This window comes from Enhydra lutris, unplaced genomic scaffold (genome assembly GCF_002288905.1).
Source record: "Enhydra lutris kenyoni isolate GAN:26980312 unplaced genomic scaffold, ASM228890v2 scaffoldscaffold19, whole genome shotgun sequence".
Classification (NCBI taxonomy): domain Eukaryota; kingdom Metazoa; phylum Chordata; class Mammalia; order Carnivora; family Mustelidae; genus Enhydra; species Enhydra lutris.
The window spans coordinates 1,829,291-1,851,900 of NW_019154103.1; the positions used below are offsets into that span (position 1 = coordinate 1,829,291).

At 38.4% G+C, this 22,610-nt stretch overlaps 1 protein-coding gene across 1 annotated transcript in view; it reads right to left on the minus strand.

Annotated features, from left to right (window-relative positions):
- Nucleotides 1-1,916: 1,916 nt before the first annotated feature.
- Nucleotides 1,917-22,610, minus strand: part of LOC111148420 (ankyrin repeat domain 31) — a 151,073-nt gene continuing 130,379 nt past the window's right edge. The window contains 4 exon segments of the mRNA XM_022504946.1: nt 1,917-2,219; nt 6,150-6,221; nt 9,537-9,639; nt 20,241-20,381. Of these exon segments, the coding sequence (XP_022360654.1) occupies nt 2,074-2,219; nt 6,150-6,221; nt 9,537-9,639; nt 20,241-20,381 (462 nt within the window). The 3' untranslated portion in view covers nt 1,917-2,073.

Consider the following 22,610-nt stretch of genomic DNA (forward strand, 5'->3'; position numbering starts at 1 on the left):
AGAGGGTTCCCCTTTCTCCACATCCTGTCCAACATTTGTTGTTTACTGTCTTGTTAATCTTTGCCATTCTAACTGGTGTAAGGTGGTATCTCAATGTGGTTTTGATTTGAATTTCCCTGATGGCTAATGATGATGAACATTTTTTCATGTGTCTGCTAGCCATTTGTATGTCTTCTTTGGAGAAGTGTCTGTTCATGTCTTCTGCCCATTTTTTTTTTTTTTAAGATTTTATTTATTTATTTGACAGAGAGAAATCACAAGTAGGCAGAGAGGCAAGCAGAGAGAGAAAGGAGGAAGCAGGCTCCCTGCCAAGCAGAGAGCCCGACACGGGGCTCGATCCCAGGACCCTGGGATCATGACCTGAGCCGAAGGCAGAGGCTTTAACCCACTGAGCCACCCAGGTGCCCTCTTCTGCCCATTTTTTGACTTGATTATCTGTTTTTTGGGTGTTGAGTTTGAGGAGGTCTTTATAGATCTTAGATATCAGCCCTTTGTCTGTAGCGTCACTTGCAAATATCTTCTCCCATTCTGTAGGTTGCCTCTTTGTTTTGTTGACTGCTTCCTTTGCTGTGCAGAAGCTTTTTATCTTGAAGTCCCAAAAGTTCATTTTCGCTTTTGTTTCCTTTGCCTTTGGAGATGTGTCTTGAAAGAAGTTGCTGTGGCCAGTGTCGAAGAGCTTACTGCCTATGTTCTCCTCTAGGATTTTAATGGATTCCTATATCACGTTGAGGTCTTTCACCCATTGAGAGTTTATCTCTGTGTATGGTGTAAGCAAATGGTTGAGTTTCATTCTTCTGTATATAGTTGTCCAATTTTCCCAGCACCATTTATTGAAGAGACTGTCTTTTTTTCACTGGATATTCCTTCCTGCTTTGTTCAAGATTAGCTGACCATAGAGTTGAGGGTCCATATCTGGGCTCTCTACTCTGTTCCATTGGTCTTTGTGTCTGTTTTTGTGCCAGGAGATTATGCTGAGTGAAGTAAGTGCAGCAAAGTCAATTATCATATGGTTTCACTTACTTGTGGAACATAAGGAATAACATGGAGGACATTAGGAGAAAAAAAGGAAAAGTAAATTGGGGAAATCGGAGAGGAAGATGAACCATGAGAGACTGGGGACTTTGAGAAACAAACTGAGGGTTTTAGGGGGGAGGGGGAGGGGGATTGGGTGAGCCTAGTGGTGAATATTAAGTAGGGCACATATTGCATGGAGCACTGGGTGTGGTATATAAAGTATCTTGGAACACTGAAAAAATAAAAAATTAACAACAATATATCTTATCCCAAAGTCTAGCACTTGTGAGAGTTACTTTTATTGCAGCTTAACTTCTCTACCGAAATGAGAAAGAAAGGATGGACTCAAGCCATGAAGTTACACAGCTTCTCTGGGTGCCTGAGATGGTAACAAGTGAAGAATAAGATGGCAACCAAAGGAGGAAAACAGACCCTTAAGAAAACTTACCAAGTTTCTTTTACAAAAAATATCTTTCTTAAAAAAAAAAGAGAATCTTCGTGATGATAATGTACCAAAAGTCAAAGGTGAAGTATCCTATTTAAAATAATCAGCCTCCAAATCAACATCTGATTCATTTTTGTTCTATGACTTATCACAGTTACAGGTTTATTTATGCTAAATTTTATGGAATTTAAAATAAGCCTTTTTTATAATTTTACATTTTGGTTATTTGGACATCAAATTCTTATTTTAAATAGATTCACTTTATTTGGGCCTTTTATGGACCAATTATCACTTTTTTTATCCTTACTTCCCTTAAGGAACAACTGTTATTTATACAAAGGTAGAGGTGTTGATTGAAAGATTAGATTTACATTTATGTTCGTAAAATCAAAGCCAGAGAAACAATATGGTTTAATTCAAAAATGCCTTTATTTCAATAGCAAAAAGGTATTAATCGTACTATAATAGTTCAAGTTATATCTTTTCTTACAATGGTAAACACACATTTTAAGTAGCAACTCATGAAGAGTATGTTAAAATAGGCCCTCCAGCCCATAAAATATGAATGTGGGTTAATGAACAAATGTCTAATAAATTATTACGAAAACAAGGCTTTAGAATGTTAGCTCTTCACATTCCACATAGAACTTCCAATGCTGATCCATTATATGGCATGGGAGAAATTCTTGATCGCTGATTAATAGTACTTCATTTATTTGTAGATAATGTGGAATGCTTTGCATTGACTCTCTGGAAGTTCCTGTTTAAAGAAGTGCCAACAAATTAAAAACTGTCTTTATAAAATAATATTTAAATTTACTTATTACAAATCCTAGACCCTAGTCAAGTCTATGAGCACACAGAGATTTTGGACCAGTCATAATTTACTCCATTTTTCTTTTCTTTTTTTAATAGACTTAATTTTTTAAAAAAGGATTTTATTTATTTGACAGAGCAAGAGATCACAAGTAGGCAGAGAGGCAGGCAGAGAGAGAGGGGAAGCAGGCTCCCCGCTGAGCAAAGAGCCCCATGCGGGCCTTGATCCCAGGACCCTGAAATCATGACCTGAGCTGAAGGCAGAGGCTTAACCCACTGAGCCACCCAGGCACCCTAGACTTAATTTTTTTATTTGTCAGAGAGAAAACAAGCAGAACTTTGGTGTTAGAAGTGAATTTATATATCATCTTGGTCTTGGACCTGTTTTACAGATGATGAAACAGAGCCAGAGAGGTAAAATGGGTTGAATGAAAAGAATTCATAGGTTAGTGATATTTCAGAAGTGAAATATCAGTTAATATAATGAACCTGATTATTTTTGCTTTTGATTTATTAAGGGAAATTTTTTAAAAAACTAGAGGAAAAAGAAAAGTGAAAGCTAAAATTATTTTTAACCTAACTAGTTAGCTTGTCATTTTGAAGTGCTAATTTAGGCAACTAGATAACATGAATAGTTGCATGAGCCTATTCTTTTGCCTAGTGATGAATCTCCCAGTTCACTTCAAGGAGACTTATGCAGAATATCTAACATTTGGTTATATTATTTGAGAAGGATGGCTTTCTCCCTACTTCTTTCATGAGCAGAATGGTTCTTTAGCTGTGCAGTGCTTGTTGGGGACGAGGAGCAGCAAGCGGAACCACACTCACTTATATGGCTATTCTCCTAGTTGTACTGGGCTTGAGAAGTCACATAACTTGCTTGAGATCACACAAGTTTGTATGGCCTAGAAAACTGATTATCCATCTTCCAGCCTAATACTATTTTCAGTAAGAAATAATAATAATAGCAGCTTATATTTATTGAATGTTTGCTATATGTTAACCAGTAGCCAGTCATTTCACAGCAACTTCCCATCTAATCTTCACAACTATTTTCTTCTTGGTTTATTGGAAATTGAGGCACAGAGGAATTTGTACAACTACCTTCAGAAGCCTCAGTCATCCTTTTCCTGCCGTGGTGTTTTAGACTACAAACAGCCTTTTTCTCAAGATAAGCTGATGCTGATTTACAGTTTTATCTTGGACATAGAAAATGGAATGAGACTGGACACCTGGATGGCTCAGTCATCCAGATACTCAGTCAGTATCTGCCTTTGGCTCAGGTCACGATCTCAGGGTACTGGGATCGAGCCCCACATCAGGCTCCCTGCTCAGTGAGGAGCCTGCTTTTCCCTTTGCCACTCATGAATAAAAAAATCTTTAAAAAAATTTTTATATGTAAAGTGTTCATGTTTTTTCTGCCTTTGTTGCACAGACATGAACTCTGGAGTTTTACTAGTTAGAAGCTCCTCGATGGCTTAATGTATACACAGTGATCTGGCAGGGGGCCTGGCACATGGCAGGTGCTCAACAGAAAATTAGTTTTCTTCTCTTTTCTCCTCTATCAGTAGATGTATTGTCCATTTTATGAATTAGGTCAAAGTTAATCATGATACTATGATGAAAAATAATTATGATTAAAGTAATGAAAAACAGGGAGCCTGGGTGGCTCAGTGGGTTAAGTCTCTGCCTTCGGCTCAGGTCATGGTCTTGGGGTCCTGGGATCAAGCTCCGTATCAGGCTCTCTGCTCAGCAGGGAGCCTGCTTCCCCCCTCTCTCTGCCTGGATCTCGCCTACTTGTGATCTCTGTCAAATAAATAAATACAATATTTTTTAAAAATTAAAATAAAAAGGAATGAAAAACAACACGAATCATAAACAGGAGCTGAAATAAACACCTTCTGCTCTGTTATCAGGCACTCATCTTCCTTACGTGTTTAAGTTTGAAGAAATTCTTAACCACATAAAACAGAAGCACCTGTGAGTGTGTGTGCTCGATTACACATACTTCTACCAGCAATGACGCACAGTAACAGCACCGAAATGAAGAAAATTTCACCGAAATGAAGAAAACTCTTCCTCTAATATGTTAGAGGAAGAAAACTCTTCCTCTAACATATTATTGGTAGGTCAAGGACAGCTTTTATTAGAAACAAAAAAGAGTCTATTTTTTCTGAAAAAGCTTGTTCTATTTTCAAATGAAGAAATAATGTTAGGTCCCCTCAAAAGAAACTGACATTAATTAATTATGCAGTAAATTAATATGCAGTAAATGATGGCTTGGGAAAATAAAGATTTCAGGAGATAATTTTTTTTTTTCTTAGATGAATACATTTGGCATAATGTGCTTTGACTGTCCTAATACTGTGGTGACAGGTGACATAGATATATATAAAACTGACTTTTCAGGTAAATAATGAAATGTCATCTACCTTAACAGATTCTTTTTAAACAACTGTGGAAAAGGTTGATATGTCTGTACACAGTGATCACAAATTATGTAGAAGTTTGGGAATGTTCATTTTTTCCCCTCCAGTTTATTCTGAAATATCAATGAAGATTCCCTCAAAAACACAGAAGAGAAACTACAGCCAGGTAGGCAGAGAGAAGAGAGGCTTGAGAGGAACTTGGGAAATTTCAAGGGAAAATGCACCATAGATTCACTCTATTTTACAGCTTCTAAGGACTTTAGGGAGAGGTACTTCAGGATTTCATCAACAGAATTTCATTTTTTAAAGGCTGGTGTTTGTATTTTTAAAATCTTTAGTTAGAAATAATATATGCCTTCAAATGTATTAATATACCATATTGTAGAGTCCACCAACACACTAATCTGGGTTACCAGTTTAACTAGTTTCTGTGCAGGACTAGGAATAAAGTTCTTCCATCATCTCTGATTCATTGAGGAAAGTCTTGAAAATGGCAAGATTAAAAACTTTTATCACTTATCTTCATGACTCAGGATTTTCTTGATACTAGAATTCCAAAATGGTATGTAGAAATCAACTGTATATTGAGTTTGCTATTTGTCCCATGAAGTGTTGATACCATTTGATCAAAGTTTAGGAAATGGTTACAAAAGCTAAACAGATTAATGATTTCTCATAAAGAGGGGGAGGAGGAAGTGCGGGGAGATAGAGGGATATAGCTGTTTTAAAAATAATTGGTTCAGAAAATGTGAAGGGCCATAACTCTTATATCTCACAGTCAGAAGCAGAAAGATCAAATAAAGGAGATAATATTAACTAACCAAAATCCCATTTACTATTTGTTGAATTCTTCACAACAAACTCCATTCATTATAGCCTGTGAGATCTAGGCATGTCTACTTATGAGGACAGTCAATCACATGTAAATCCAGTTTTAAATTAGCTCTCCTTAGGATCGTATTCATGCTTCCATCCATTCATTATTTATGCAATGAATAAACATTATTTAATAAATGTTTACTGGGAAGCTACTTTGCCAGTCTTTGGGGGAATATAATAGGGACTAAGAGTTTAGAAAAGTCACTCTAAACTCAAAGACCTTCTCTGTCAGGCGGTGAACATTAGGTAACCAGCAATTATTTGTAATATAAAGTGATATGCATAAGATTTGCCTATTTAGACAACAGTATGTAAGAACTATCTATATAGTTCTTACAGAGAACAAACTGATGTTTACCAGAGAGGAGAGGGGTAGGGGATGGGTTAAATAGGTGATGGGGATGAAGGAGTGCACTTGTCATGATAAACACAGAGTGATGTACAGAAATGATCAATCACTGAATTCGATACCTGAAACTAGTATTACACTGTATGTTAACTAACTGGAATTTAAAAACTTTTTAAAAAAGTAAATGAAATTGAAGAGTTGCTCTCTCTCTTTTTACCATGTCCAAATTTCATTTTTTCCAATACCTATTTGCTTGGTTCCTGTACTGGGTCATCTAAACAAGGCACATCTGAAAATGAAGGGGAGTGCTACTAATAATTTGGCTGGATTGAGGACTGCGGTGCTTTAGCTGGGAAGCATCGTTACTCTAGCTATGGAAAATGTAAATAGCTCCTCCTCATTCCTGTATTCCCAAAAAACAGTATTTTGGAGTGATCATTAAAAAGTGTAAGAGAGGGGTGCCTGCGAGGCTCAGTCAGTTAAGCATCTGCCTTTGGCTCCAGTCATGATCTCAGTCAGGGTCCTGGGATTGAGCCCCATATCAGGGTCCTTGCTCAACGGGAAGCCTGCTTCTCCCTCTTCCTCTGCCTCTGCCTTCTCCTTGCTACTCCCCCAGCCTGTACTGTCTCTCTCTCTGTCACGTAGATAAATAAAATCTTAAAAAAGTATAAAATAACAGATTATGTTCATGATCTGAAGTGGGCTGATGAAATCCATATGGCCTTGTTTATCCTTTAAACTCTGTGCAATCTAGAGTGTCAGTTCCATGATTTCCATGACCACGTTTTGATATGCAAAAGAGGGAAAAAGATTCTCTCTTGGATAGTTTGCTTGTTAAAGAGTTTACATTTTTCTAACTTGCCGGGTCTTTGGATTTCTGTCAGGTACTACAAAACCACATACAAAAGAACCTTAAATCAAACAGGTTCAAGTAAAACGCCAACAGCAGCCTACAGAATGCCAGCAGGTAGAGGGCCCCTGAGTGACTCAGTAGGTTAAGCGTCCAGCTCTTGGTTTCGATTCAGGTCATGATCTCATGGTCCTGAGATGGATCTCTGTGCTCAGCGGGAATTCTGCCTGAGATTCTCTCCCTCTCCCCCTCTCCCTGCTCATGCTCCCTCTCTAATAAAATACACAAATAAAATCTTAAAAAAAAAAAAGAAAGAAAAAGAGAAAAGTAATGCCAATAGAGACTTGCAGATTCTTAGGCCCAGATTAAGGCAACAAGAAACTGGCTGGCCTATGGGCCCTCCATAGAGTTCATTAACATTTTCTGATATAGCTAAAGGAAAGAAAATACAGTATTTCTGAAAGAAATTAGTAACAAGAGACTTGTTTATATTACAGGAAACAGAAGCAGCCATTCAGAACCCATTTTTTTAATTTCATGCTCACTTAGCAGGGGCACTGTGAGCCCTCTTGAGGAAGGAGAAGCATGGCTAGGGTTGAAAATGCCTGCTCAGAACTGGAAAATCTGAGGAGATAACCTGTGTGATACAAGGAAGATCCTGTATTTCTGTTCTGACTCTTGGGGTTAGAAACTAGGAGGATGAAGGTTGTGCTTAGCTTTCTTGTGTGTGTGTGTGTGTGTGTGTGTGTGATAGAGAGAGAGAGAGAGAGCGCGAGAGGTTGAGGGAGGGAGGCAGGCAATGCATGCAAGCATGAGAGTGGGTGTGGTGTGGGATCGAGCTGAAGGGCTGAATATAAGAGTTTTCAAATTATAATCTGTGTAAGAAATCAGATACTACTTACTAGTCATTCAGAGTCTATAGTCGTGCTGCATAAGAATCATTTTAAAAAGTTCAGGTTCCTGGGCCCCATGCCAAGTTTTGATTAGGTAGAGAGCTGCAGTGAGAGTTAGGAACCAAAGACCAGAAATTACTACAAGAACTCTGTCCAATTTAAACCCCTTAACTTCTTCATAATTTCTGTTTTACCTGACTGGTTTTCCCAAAGTGATGAAAAGCACTTTTGAGGCTATCTTCAGACTACTGGGGAAAATGCATCCTATTCTGGAGCCAGTTTTTGAGAACAAAGAAGGACCCTAAGAGGTTACAGTGGATCAGGTATAAAATTAGAGAGGGAAATAGTGAATTATTAAGGTTTGTTAGGAAGGAATGGCCCTGGGGAGCCCCTGGTTAGGGGCTTAGTGATAGTAATCCCTGTTTGGTTCTTGACTCTTGTTACCACAGAACTATCGTCTCCTGTATTGTATCTCCTTTCTGACTATATTGTCCCCAGCTGGTCTGAGGCAGGGACACTAGTGGAAAAAGAGGGGGTGCTGCAGCAGAGAAGGGTAACACAACCTTAGTTATGTCTGTTTTACAGAAATGTGTGCTGCCTCTCTCCAGATCGTTTCAAAATCCGCTGCTATCGGTGAAGACTACATTCTCTTCAGTTTTCTCAGGTTAAAGTCTATTCCATCAGATAAAGCACATTAGTTTACACTAATAAGCAAAGATTTATTTTAGTACTTGCTTTTAGAAAACTTACCAAATCATGCCTGCAGGAGGGGAAAAATGCCATTTTTCCTTTCTGTATGATACTTTAAAAAATCTACCCAAAGTAAGCATAGGTTCAGAGAAAGGAACTGTGAGGGAAGGTGTCATTTAAAAAATTCTACAATCAACTGTGGTTAAAAATGCAGTGTTGTAAACAAAGAGAAAATGCCAAGTGTTGGTGAGGATATGGGGAAATTGGAGCCCTTGTATATTGTTGATATGATGTAAAATGATTCAGTTGCTGTGGAAAACATTTTGGATGTTCCTCAAAAAGTTCAACATATAATACTATATGATATAGCAACTCCACTCCTACGTATCTATCCAAAAGAACTAAAAATAGGTACAAATACATGTATACGTGTGCTCACGGCAGCACTATACCCAACAGCCAAAAAGTAGAAACTGAACATCCATCCAGGCAGGACCCTTGAAAGCATTATGCTAAGTGAAAGATGCCAGACACAGGAAGTTATATGATTCCACTTATATGATACATTCAGAACAGGCAAATTCATAAAGACAGAAAGTAGATTGGGAGGCATACAGAAAGGGGGATTGTTGAATGCATGTGGAGTTTCTATTTGGGTAATGGAAGTTGTTTTAGAACTACTCAAAGGTGGTGGTTGCACAACATTGTGAATGTACTAAATATTACGTTAAGCAAAACAAGTCAGTGAGAAAAGATTTCACTCATATGTGGAATTTTAGAAACAAAACGAAACATTCAGGAGGAGGAGAAAGAGTGAGAGAAACAAATCATGAGAGACTCTTAACTATAGAGAACAAACTGATGGTTGCTGGAGGGAAGTGGGTGGTGGATGCGCTAGCTAGATGGGTGATGGGCATTAAGGAGGGCACAAGTTACAAGTTATGATGAGCACTGGGTGTTGTACATAAGTGATGAACCACTGAACTCTGTTCCTGAACCATACTGAACTCTATGTCAACTACCTAGAATTTAAATAACAACAACAACAAAATGCTATTGAATTATTCACATTAAGACAGTTATTTTCATGTTATACAAAAAAAGCAGTGCTGTCTCCATACCTTTGGGTGCCTTTCTCGTGACTAAGAAATGGCTGTAGGTCTGCACGTACCTGGAAGACAAGGCTGATGTTGTTGAGGCACCACGACTGGCTCTGCAGGTATGGGCACTTCCTCAGAAACATACTTTAAAAGCTCCTTCCCCAGATATGTCACCTGCACATAATTAAGCACAGAATTTTAAAACTCTACATTTCGAAAGAAGCAAATACATCTGTCTCTTACAAGTTTTACCTTCAGTCAAATCTGGCCTGCCACCTTTTCTTTTTTTTTAATTTTATTAGGACCAAAGATACCCATTCATTTACTTAATATCAATGGATGCTTTTGTGCTATAACACGACTGAATATTCACAACAGACCATAAGCCCATGAAGCCTGAGATTTTATTATTTGGCCCTTTAGTGAAAATATTTGTTGACCCCTGTTGTTTATCATTAATTCTCTCATCCATTCACTTGTTAAACAACCATTAATCCAGCATCACTACTTTATAACATTAAAAAATTAATGTTGTACTAATAAAATCAAGCCATAAAATAGTACTTTTCAAGAACTCAGACACATAACTGATTAATAATATTTCAGGCCTGTGCATTCAAATTTTTTGGCTTTTCCTGGTTTGTTTGTGAACTTATTAGCTATTGTTTATCACCCCAAATATCAGATCTTAGGAATACCCACACACAAACACGCTGGCTGAGGCTGACTGGCAAACACTTGCCCTCTGGTTGCCATCTTTGGGTTCTCTACTCCTAGTTCTAGGGCAGTCTGATAATATACCCAGAAGCTAGGTTCACTGTAGTTAAACTGTCCAGTGTCCACTCAAACTTCCCTTCCTCCTGGATGCTTTCTTAGAACTTCCAAACTCCAATAATCAGTCCCTTCCTCTAGGCCCCCATCACTTCTATGCTCATATTTGTCAAGGCACTTATCCTACTAAAGTGAAATTATGTGTTAATATGTCTGTTTCCATTAACATAAGCTCCTTGAAGACAAGGTCTGTGTCATAATTATTTTTATACTCTTGGCACTTCACATAGTGCCTGACAATTGCAGGGGGAAAACCCTCTGAAATTCCAGCTCTTAAGCAAGAATCTTAAATTGTTTAACCTCAATTTGTACATTTGTAAAACAAGTACCTGCAGCTTATTAGGTTGTTGTGAGGATGAGAATAATATATGAAAAGCATTTGGCATACTGTCTAGCACATTCTGAGTGCTCAATAATTGCCCATTATTTACCAGAATGGGGGCAGACAGAAGAAAAAGGGATCTGGAAGGTTTAGGCCCCCTCTGGGCTCAATCCCATAACTAAAGGAACTTTGTAATGGAAATGGAACCTCTCAGTCTACCCAGTGTGCTAACCCATCACCATTTGCCTTGGAAGGAGAGATGAGGCCTCTGAATGCCATTGGTTAGCTCTCCAAACAACTAACAATTAGAAACAATGGGTTTTGTTCATGTTGTGCCCTGACAATAACCAAAACACCTTCTATACCCATCAGTGTGCAGGTTCAGTATGTTCTCACCAACATTTCAGATTTAAAGTATATTTTTATCCGTTAATACTAGGTAATATAAAGTAGTAAAACTATACCTTAGTAGCCTTAGAGATCATGAGTCCGTACAGATCTTAAATACACCACTGGGGTAATTGAGACATCAAATGAACACAGCTTTAAGAAAAATCTACCGAGTTAAGTACCTAGTTCCCACAAGGTGGGAGTGATTTATTCAACAAGGATAATAATATATACATCTTAAAATGAACAGGCACTAGGTCACTCCTGGAAACTGTCCATTTCATAATAGTGTCTGTGCTCTAGTTGGCTAAAGCATAAGAGCAAACAGTCATCACATTTGCATATAACTGAAACTTTGACTCCTCAACTAAATCTTGAATGAAAATCTAGCTCATATGCCTTCTCTCAGAGGCATGTAGGAAGAGCTGTAGGCGAGGTTCTTAGGGTCTTAGACTGCATAGCTGCCAGCAGTCTTGACAACTTCACCACTCAAAATCCATTTTGGGATGGGTGATGGGATGCCACCTTCCCCCAGATGAGAACAGTAATAAAGCTGGAATTAGGGCAAGGTATATTCTGTAAGGCTATCTGTAGGTTGTTGTATTCTTACTTTTCTAAAAGGTGGAACTGCAGGAAGGGCTTTATCCTAAGGCCACTAATTCTCTCCTGGAAGCTCTTAGGCAGAAGGTCTATTATCCTCAGAAATCAGTTTATGCTGACTCCCTAATACCATACTTAGGGAAGAAATGGCATGAATGCATGTGTGTGTGTGTGTGTGTGTGTGTGTATGAGTGTGTGTCTGAGTTGGGGTGGAAGGATGATTCAGTTAGCTACTATCCTGGAAATGGAGTTAATTGGCCAAGTGAAATTATTAATTAACTTCATTTGGTAATGTCTCTGAAGAAATAAAGTTTAATCTCAATTGTCATTAATTGCAGTAACAAATGTTTCTCTATATCTTACATTCTAACATGCATCAAGAAAAAATGTAAAATACAACCCGCCTTTAAGAATTAAAGAGGTGTCCAAGAACTTTTTCCCTGCTAGAGCTCCATTTGAAAATTTGAAAATATCAGTCCATTTTATCTATGTCTTCAGGAAAACTATTTGTTGGTACTAATGGGAATTTGTTCATGGATGACCAAATGACTGTTTTAATTCCATTTCAAGTTTTATGAAGCAAGTTCTTTTTTTTTTTTTTTTTTTAAGATTTTATTTATTTATTTGACAGAGAGAGAAATCACAAGTGGGCAGAGAGGCAGGCAGCGATGGTCGGGGAAGCAGGCTCCCTGCTGAGCAGAGAGCCTGGTGCAGGGCTTGATCCCAGGCAGAAGCTTAACCCACTGAGCCACCCAGGTGCCCCATGAAGCAAGTTCTTAATAAATTTGCACTACCCCAAGAAGAAGAAAGAGGAAAGGATAATTGTTTTTGATCTCAGAAGGTGGGGGGGAGGGATGGAGGAAGGCAAACAAGCAAAAGAAAACTGTCGGTTTTCTTTTAGGTTCATTGTAACACAAAAACACATTTTGACTAAAAAGTAAAATAATTCTCAAATATTTGAGAAGGTAGTATCAAAATGTAGTAACTGCCATGAAAAAGCTGATCCTGGGAAAATGATGATGGAAGCAAAGTTCATCTTCATACCACCTACCTCCTCTCAATCCCCATCCTAAAGTCCCCCCTTCTCCACTTCCCGTGGGTACTCCATGCAGCTCCAGGCAAAAGAAGGGCAATATGCCTTTCGTACTATTTATGTTTTCAGGATTCACCCCTCTTGGATATTTGTATTTTAAAAGGACCCACATCTCAATGTGATATACTACATTAATGAAAGAAAGGACAAGAACATGATCCTCTCAACAGATGCAGAAAAAGCATTTGACAAAGTATGGCATCCTTTTTTAATTAAAACTCTTCACGGTGTAGGTATAGAGATAGGTATCATAGAAGCCCACAGTGACTATCATTCTCAGCAGGGAAAAACAGAACTTTTCTCCTAAGGTCAGGAACATGGCAGAGATGTCCAGTATCACCACTGCTGTTCAACATAGTACTAGAAGTCCTAGCCTCAGCAATCAAGACAACAAAAAAGAAATAAAAGGCATCCTAATCAGCAAAGAAATCAAACTCACTCTTCACAGATGACATGATATTTTATGTGGAAAACCCAAAAGACTCTACCCCCAAATTGCTAGAACTCATGCAGGAATTCAGCAAATCAGTTGCATTTCTATATACTAACAATGAGAGAGAAAAAGAAATTAAGGAATTGATCCCACTTACAATTGCCCCAAGAGCTATAAGATACCGAGGAATAAACCTAACCAAAGAGGAAATGCATCTATACTCTCAAAACCATAAAACACTCATGAAAGAAATTGAGAAAGACACAAAGAAATGGAAAATGTTCCATGCTCATGGAAAAACAAATATTGTAAAAACGTCTATGCTACCTAGACAAATGCAATCCTTATGAAAATACCATCAACATTTTTCACAGAGTGGGAACAAACAGTCCTAAAATTTGTATGGAACCAGAAAAGACCCTGAATAGCTAGAGGAATGTTGAAAAAGAAAACCAAAGGTGGTGGAGTCATTGCGGACTTCAAGCACTATTACAAAGCTGTAATCATCAAGACAGTATGCTACTGGCACAAAAACAGCACACAGATACATGGAACAGAATAGAGAATCCAGAAATGGCCCATCAACTCTATGATCGACTAATCTTCGATAAAGCAGGAAAGAATATCCAACGGAAAAAAGACAGTCTCTTCATTAAGTAGTGTTGGGAAAATAGGACAGTCACATACAAGAATGAAACCTGACCGTTTTCTTACACCACACACAAAAACAGACTCAAAATGGATGAAAGACCTAAATGTGAGACAGAAATCTATCAAAATCCTAGAGGAAAACACGGGCAGCAACCTCTTTGACCTCAGCCCTAGCAACTTCTTCCTAGAAACATGGTGAAAGGCACGGGAAACAAGGGCAAAAATGAACTACTGGGACTTCATCAAAATAAAAAGCTTTTTCACAGCAAGGGAAACAGTTGACAAAACCAAAAGACAATGACGGAATGGGAGAAGATATCTGCAAATGTCTTATCAGATAAAGGGCTAGTATCTAAGATCTATAAAGCACTTATCAAACTCAACACCCAAAGAACAAATAATCCAATCAAGAAATGGAAAGAAGATGTGAACAGACATTTCTCCAAAGAAGACTTACAAATGCCCAACAGACACATGAAAAAAATGCTCAACATCACTTGGCATCAGGGAAATACAAATCAAAACCACAATGAGATACCACCTTGCACTCATCAGAATGGCTAAAATTAACAAGTCAAGAAATGACAGATGTTGGTGAGGATGCAGAGAAATGGGATTCCTCTTACACTATTGGTCGGAATGAAAAGCAGCCATTTTGGAAACAGTATAGAGATTCCTCAAAAAGTTAAAAATGGAACTACTCTATAACCCGGCAACTGCACTATTAGGGATTCACCCCAAAGATACAAATCCAAAGGGACACCTGCACCCCAATGTTTATAGCAGCAATGTCCACAATAGCCAAACTATGAAAAGAGCCCAGATGTCCACCGACTGATGAACGGATAAAGAAGATGTGGTATACAGATCTATAATGGAATATTATGCAGCCATCAAAAATGAAATCTTGCCATTTGCAACCACATGGATGGAACTAGAAGATATTCTGCTGGGGGCGCCTGGGTGGCTCAGTGGGTTAAAGCCTCTGCCTTCGGCTCAGGTCATGGTCCCAGGGTCCTGGGATCGAGCCCCACATCGGCCTCTCTGCTCCGCAGGGAGCCTGCTTCCTCCTCTCTCTCTCTCTCTGCCTGCCTCTCTGCCTACTTGTGATCTCTGTCTGTCAAATAAATAAATAAAATCTTTAAAAAAAAAAAAAAAGATATTCTGCTAAGCGAAATAAGTCAATCAGAAAAAGACAAATATCATATGATGTCACTAATATACAGAATTTAAAAAACAAAACTGATGAATATAGGGGAAGAGAGGAAAAAATGAATAAGATAAAATCAGAGAGGGAGACAAACCATAAGAGACTCTTAGTCATAGGAAACAGGGTTACTGGCGGGGAGGTGGGTGGGGGGATGGGGTAACAGGGTGATGGGCATTAAGGAGGGCATGTGATGTAATGAGCACTGGGTATTATATAAGACTGATGAATCCCTGACCTCTACCCCGAAACTAATAATATATTATATGTTAATTAACTGAATTTAAACTAAAAAAAATAAACAAAAAAACCAAAAAAACAAAAAAGGCCACCCATCTCCTTTTTTTTTTAATAAGCCATTTTATTTTGAACCACATGTTACAATTTCAAAATAGTTATTGAAAATTGAATAAATAAATGTATATATGTATCCCTTAAGATCTTTTACTGTACAATGAAATTTTTTAAAGATTTTATTTATTTATTTGACACACAGAGAAAGATCACAAGTATGTACAATGAAATATTTTTAAGTGGTAACTATTACATACATGGCTCTCTCTAAATTTCCAAGGGTTTCTGAACACCCATCTCCTTTTTTGTGGTGTGGTGTGATCCTATACATCCACGTCTCCTGAATAGAAGCTGGGCTCATAGGAAGTGTAAGTTAAGATACCTGGGGATGATTAGTTGACCAATGAGGATGGCTGGCTGTCGAGATCAACAATTTTCATCACTTTTTAAAAAAAGACTGATTGATTGATTTTAGCGAGAAAGCGCACGAGTGGGAGGAGGGGCAGAGGGAGAGGGAGACGTGCAGACTCCCCGCTAAGCAGGAAGCCTGATTGGGGGCTTGATCCTGGCATCCTGAGATCAAGATCTGAGCCCAAATCAAGAGTCGGACATATAACTAACTGAGCCACCCAGGTGCCCCAGTAATTTCCATCACTTTCTATACTCCTACCTCAACCTTCGGTATTTTGATATTCCTAATCATGGGGGTAGGAGGAATTGTTTTACAAAGTGTGTAGGGTGACAGGTAACCATACAGAAAAGTTAATACTAAATCCAGAGTAGTGAATTTATAAGGGTGGAAATTCAGAGAGTGAGTCATTTGAATGGGAAGTATGTTTGCACAAGAGAGCTGTTAATGCTCGTTCGGTCACTGCCCAAAAAGGCAGTCTGTTTGTTGTTTGCAAAATCCAGTCCTGAGCATTCACAAAAATAAACTGTCATTGCCATTCTTATTTTCATACCACAACTGTATCACAAAAAGGCATTTTTTTTTCCTGTGGAAGTAGACAATTTTTGCTGCAGAAGAATGAGACTTGGCATAAATTCATAAAGACAGCTAGGTAATACTGTATGTGCTCTTAGGAGTTCAGGGCAACCTGTTTGCAATGAAAGGAATGTGGCTTCCCTTGTGTCATTGTTGTAAATGTAGAAAATAATGTTTTTTATTAAAAATAATTTATTATTAAAAATAATAATTATTTTATTTTATTTTAAACTCTAAACATACATTTTAACTTTATTGAGATATAATGTATACATAAAATGCATTCTTTTAAATGTAGAATTTGATGAATTAAGAAAAAAACACTATCCACATTGTGGTAACCACTATCCACATGAGATATAGAATATTTCCATCCCTAGCCCCAAATTCCCTAGTATCTTTTCCCAGCTAGTTTCCTCCACCTCCTGGACCTACATAATCCATGTGATTTTTATCACTACAGGTGAATTTCACATAAATATCATACATTATGTACAGTTGACACTTGAACAACATGGGTTTGAACTGCAGGGGTCCACTTATATGTGGATATTTTTAAAAAAATAATAATAACTAAGGAACCATAAGACCAGGTTCTAGTTCTGGTTCTGGCACTTTACTGGCCTTGAGGCTAATCAAACCACCTAATCTCCTGTAACTCTGGTTTTACATCCATAGATAAATAGTTGACTTTCTTACTTCATGAGGTTGTGAAAAAATATATGTAAAAGGCTTTATAAATCACACATGGCTATGCAAGTCCTAGAATCTCCACACTGGAAGGGTCTTTAGAGACAATTAGCACTACTACTTATTTTATATGTAAGAAAAATGAGGATCAGAAAGGTTAAGTGACTTGATCTAGATTGGGGATTCTTACTCCAGGCTGCCTATTACAATTACCTGGAAAGCTTTTTAAAATATTACCACCTGGTCTTCAATTAAGAATATTAAGTCAGGGCACCTGGGTTAAGCCTCTGCCTCGTTCAGGTCATGATTTCAGGGTCCTGGGATTGAGCCCTGCATCAGGCTCTCTGCTCAGCAGGGAGCCTGCTTTGCCCCCTCTCTCTGCCTGCCTCTCTGCCTGCCTCTCTGCCTACTTGTGATCTCTCTCTGTCAAATAAATAGATAAAATCTTAAAAAAAAAAAAAATTAAGTCAGAAGGTATGGGGCTGTGGTCCACCAAGTGATTCTGATGTGTAGGCAGAATTGAAAACCATTCCAGATCAAGTAACTTATCAACAGTGGAACCAGAAACTAGCTTGCCTCCCGTTTCCCATCCAGAGATCACTCCGCCACATCAGGATGATACCTAATAGCCACAAGGCTGCAGGAGTGAGTGAGAGGAATCCGTGATGCCCAGTGGGGAGTAAGCATCAGGATTCCCTGTATAGCAGTCCAGCTGCTTGGGTAGGAAGTATGAGTCATCTGTGTCTAATGGCTCTGTCATTCTGTCTGAGGCAGGATAAGACTTAGTTTTCTGACATTACTTACCTAACGACCAAATATTCCTAGACTCATAGCCACACCAGCAGTCTCAGAATCAATCAGTAGAAACGTTTACATTTACTAATGTAGCAAAAAACTCCTGTCATTGAGAAGTGACTATGAATTCAAGAGTTCCTTCAAGACGAGAAGAGGGGGCACCTGGGTGGCTCAGTGGGTTAAGCCGCTGCCTTCGGCTCAGGTCATGATCTCAGGGTCCTGGGATCGAGTCCCGCATCGGGTTCTCTGCTCAGCAGGGAACCTGCTTCCCTCTCTCTCTCTCTCTCTCTCTGCCTGCCTCTCCATCTACTTGTGATCTCTCTCTGTCAAATAAATAAATAAATAAAATCTTTAAAAAAAAAAAAAAAGAGAAGAGGTAGAGGTTTCTGTGGTAAGTTTTAAAAGAGGATTTTAAATATTGTGAAAACTCTCAGCAGGGTAGTGTTTCTCAGTCTAGAGGATTTGTTAGAAGTACATGAATCCCTATGGTAATTCTTATTTTTTTTTTTTAAGATTTTATTTGTCAGAGAGAGAGAGAGGGAGAGAGAGCAAGCACAGGCAGACAGAATGGCAGGCAGAGGCAGAGGGAGAAGCAGGCTCCCTGATGAGCAAGGAGCCCGATGTGGGACTCGATCCCAGGACACTGGGATCATGACCTGAGCCGAAGGCAGCTGCTTAACCAACTGAGCCACACAGGCGTCCCGGTAATTCTTAATTTTAAAGATTTTATTTATTTATTTGAGAGAGCGAGAATGAGAGAGAGAGCATGAGAGAGAGAGCATGAAAGTGGGGAGGGTCAGAGGGAGAAGCAGACTCCCCGCTGAGCAGGGAGCCTGATGCAGGAATCTATACTGGGACTCCAGGATCATGACCTGAACTAAAGGCAGTTGCCCAACCAACTGAGCCACTCAGGTGCTCCCTATGGTAATTTTTAAAACTGTTTAGGATAATAATTATAATAAAAAACTAAGTCTACTTAGATAATTTGTATGAATATCTTACACCCAAGAATCCTCCTAATTGTAGTGCCTGCATTTGCCTTTGGCTTCCCTATCACATAGGTGTTAAACCATATGACTAACTGACATGGCTGATGAGAAAAGACCAGAGGCAACGTGATATATAAATGAGGCTTAAGTACAGAGTGAGGGCCAAATGATGTCACAGTCAGCTATTCAAAAGCAGAAAATGCAGTAGTTCCAATAAAGAAAAAGAGTGGGAGAAGTGAGTCATCACTGGGCACACTAAGCAGAGACATGATAAGCTCAAAAATACTTAACTACAGAAACCAGTACCATATTCATGCTGTAGACTATTATAGCAAAATGATATAATCTATCACAAGTTTAAGAAACTTTTTAATAAAAAGGGACTTCCAAGGGTAAAATGTTAATTCCTAGCATGTACCTATGATTTATGAATTGTGGAAAGTACTGAGCAGGTGAAAAGCAGATGGTCTGGTGACTCCAGGGGTGGAAAGTGAACAAGGAAAAAACCTTTAAGGAAAAAAAAAAAAAACCCAACGACTATAAAGTAGAGGCAATCTGAGATGTACTGATCTAAGTGAAGGAACTAAAACACAGTTTTTGAAGCACCTGCAACAAAGGTCTAGGATACCAGAAAACAGATTACGGAGAAGGGAGGAGAGGAGGAGCTACGAGGAATGGTGAGCAGAGCTAAGTGAGACAAAAAGAGAGAAGAAACTGCCTTTTATTACTCAGGCACTGAGGCTTACTGTAATGGACAGTGGAGGCTGAAGGGATTTGTAGTTCTGTTTAACAGTAATGGTGGATGTCTGAGGATTCACACTTTCCTCAGTGAATCATTGCAAGACTGTTCCCTTAAGTGTGGCCATGGACATCTGGAGATGGCTGATCATTGGACTTCAAGGGTGTCAGTCATTAATAGTCTTGAAATTGGTGGTTAAACTGGGTTTATAACTCAGAAGACAGAATTGTGGGGAAGACTACTAAGTCCAGGAAGTTGGAATGAAAAATATTTCTTTTGGGGGGCGGGGTGGCAACTGATGGATAAAACTGTGTTCAAACAAAAGTACACCATAACTTTCGTGGGTTTTAGGCTGCTTGCTCATTCCTTTATCTTTAGGGGAAGTTATCCTTCATTGCATCAGAATACTAACATATAACTAAATGGTCAACACACCAGAGGTCTCAAATTTTCTATGTGGAGTCACAAAGACCTGAAATCACTTGGGAGGATAACAGGGGAAGATTGAGGGCATTTGAATTTCTGAGACTAGATGAGGACCAAAGAAGGAGAGGCTGTCAGCTGTCCAACTCTGTCCCTGGGGATTTGTGGCAAACAAGAGTTGTGGGAGAAAGCACATAGCATATTGTAGAAGGAACATGAGGACAAAAGCTAGCTTGGAGAACTTCAGATTTCTTAAAAAGTAGTTTTATCATAAAAAAATAGGTACCTTTCCATTTGAACATAAAGTTACAGATAAACTTAAGAATTACCCACCTTACTCCAAGCATAATTCCAAGTCACATAACTGTCGCCTCCTAGAAGATCCTTGAGCCAGGTGACTGGATTTTGATAAATCTGACCGTTTTCTACCTTAATTTTACCACTCACTAAAACACTGGCTTTGTGGATAGTCTCCTGAAATTCAAAATAAAACAAAAATTAAGAAGGAAAAATACCTGAAATATGGGAACTTCTGCTTTTGGTCATGATGAAGTAATAGGAACCAGACTTACCCTAACCAACAAAAAACATACAACATATATGGAGCAATGGTTTACAGCCAAACATCAGCCAACAAAGCACAGTGATGCCTGAGAAGTGAGAAATTAATGAGGTGAGCCTTCCAAGTGTCCCAGCTCACTGCCTTGGGAGTTTCCAGGTCATGGTGCAGGGAGAGGGAATCCAGGCAAAGCCTATGGACTCCCTGAGTTGAGGAGAAAGAGCAGAATCCACGGAGGCAAAGGGCCTAGAGTTTCCAGGACAGAATACTGAAGAAGAAAGAAATACGAAGAGAACTTTGCAGATCTTCAGGGGGTCCTCTTTAAGTATTCACCTGAGTAGTGGTTGGCCATATTTGAGGGCAAATTACCCAGGGCTGGGAAAAGAACCACCAGAGAAGAGTAGAAGTAATGACACCTGGCATTCTCGAAGGTCAGAAATAGTACCTGTTCCCAAGAGCAAGACTAGAAAACTTCAAAACTCATGGGGCATTGGCTGGGTACAGAATAGCCTTACCTCGGGAGTGGGAAATAATTAGCCCTAGATTGAACACATGCTCCAATCCTGCTTACCAAATCTTAAAAGCGAGACCCACAAGGATCAAATTATTTCCAAGGAACTTAACTGTATCTTAGAACAAATCTACAGAATATTTATAAGAATACAAAAATATCCAGCATCCAACCAGATAGATTTCACAATGTGTGGGATTCAATAAAAAATTAATAGGCCTGGAAAGAAGTAGGAAAATACAACCCAGACAGAAGAGATAGAGCAATGAACTGAAAATGACTGAGAACTGGTAAGAATGTTAGCATTAGCAGATAAAGACATAAAGTAGTTATTACAATAATATTCCACATGTTCAAAAGTTATGTGGAGACATGGAAAATATTTTTAGAAAGACCAAAATCAAAATTCTAGAGATGAAAATTACAATGTATGAGACGAAGAATACACTGGATAGGATTAGTTAGAGATTAGACATTTCAATCAAAAAGATTAGTAAATTCAAAGACAATGCAGTAAGTATTGCATAAAAATGAAGCACAGAGAAAAGAGAATTTTAAAAAATGAACAAATCATCAGTGAATTGTGAAATGATTTCAAGCAACCCAATACATGTGAAATAAGAGGTTCAAAAAGGAAAGAAGGGAAGAAAAAACATTTGAAGAAATAATGGCTTAAATTTTTCCACATCTGAGATTCAAATGTGGAACCCAGAGATTCAAGAAATTTAATAACCCCTAAGCATAAGAAACATGAAAAAAAGTCAGCTAATGCTCCTCATAATCAAAATTGCTTAAAACCAGATAAAATCTTAAAAGCAGCCAGAAGGAGAAAAAAAAAAAAAAGATTCATTACTTACAGAGGAACGAGGTTAAGAACAACAGTGTATTTAAACAGTGCAAGCAAGTAAACAGTAGAGCAACATCTTTAAATTACTCAAAGGAAAAAACTCTTTCAACACAGAAGTCTACTGGGGCATCTGGGTGGCTCAGTGGGTTAAGCCTCTGCCTTCAGCTCAAGTCATGATCTCAGAGTCCTGGGATCGAGCCCTCGATCGGGCTCTCTGCTCAGCAGGGAGGCTGCTTCCCCCTCTCTGCCTGCCTCTGCCTACTTGTGATCTCTCTCTGTCAAATAAATAAATAAAATCTTAAAAAAAACAACAACAACATAGAAGTCTATTATCTAGCAAGAATATCTTTCAAAAGTGAAGGTGAAATAAACTTTTTTTCAGACATCCAAAAGTCAAAAGGAGTCATTATCAACAGAAGACCTTCAATACATGAAATGTTAAAGACAGTCCTCCAGGCAGAAGAAAAATGACAGCAATTGGCAATCAGGATCTACATAAAGGAAACAAAAGCAGAAATAGTAACTACATGAGAAAAATATTTTCTTACTATTTAAATCTACTTAAAAGATAATTGACTGCTTAAACAAAAATAATAATCAAGTGTGGAATTTATAACATTAGATAAAGGTAAAATATATGATAACACAAAGGTCAGAAGTAGAGAAATGGAAGCATTCTAGCTTGAGGTTTTTACAGTATACATGATGTGGTACAATAATACTTACAGGTAGACGGGGAGAAGTTAAAAATATGTACTATAAACTCTAAAGCCAAAACGGAAGTAA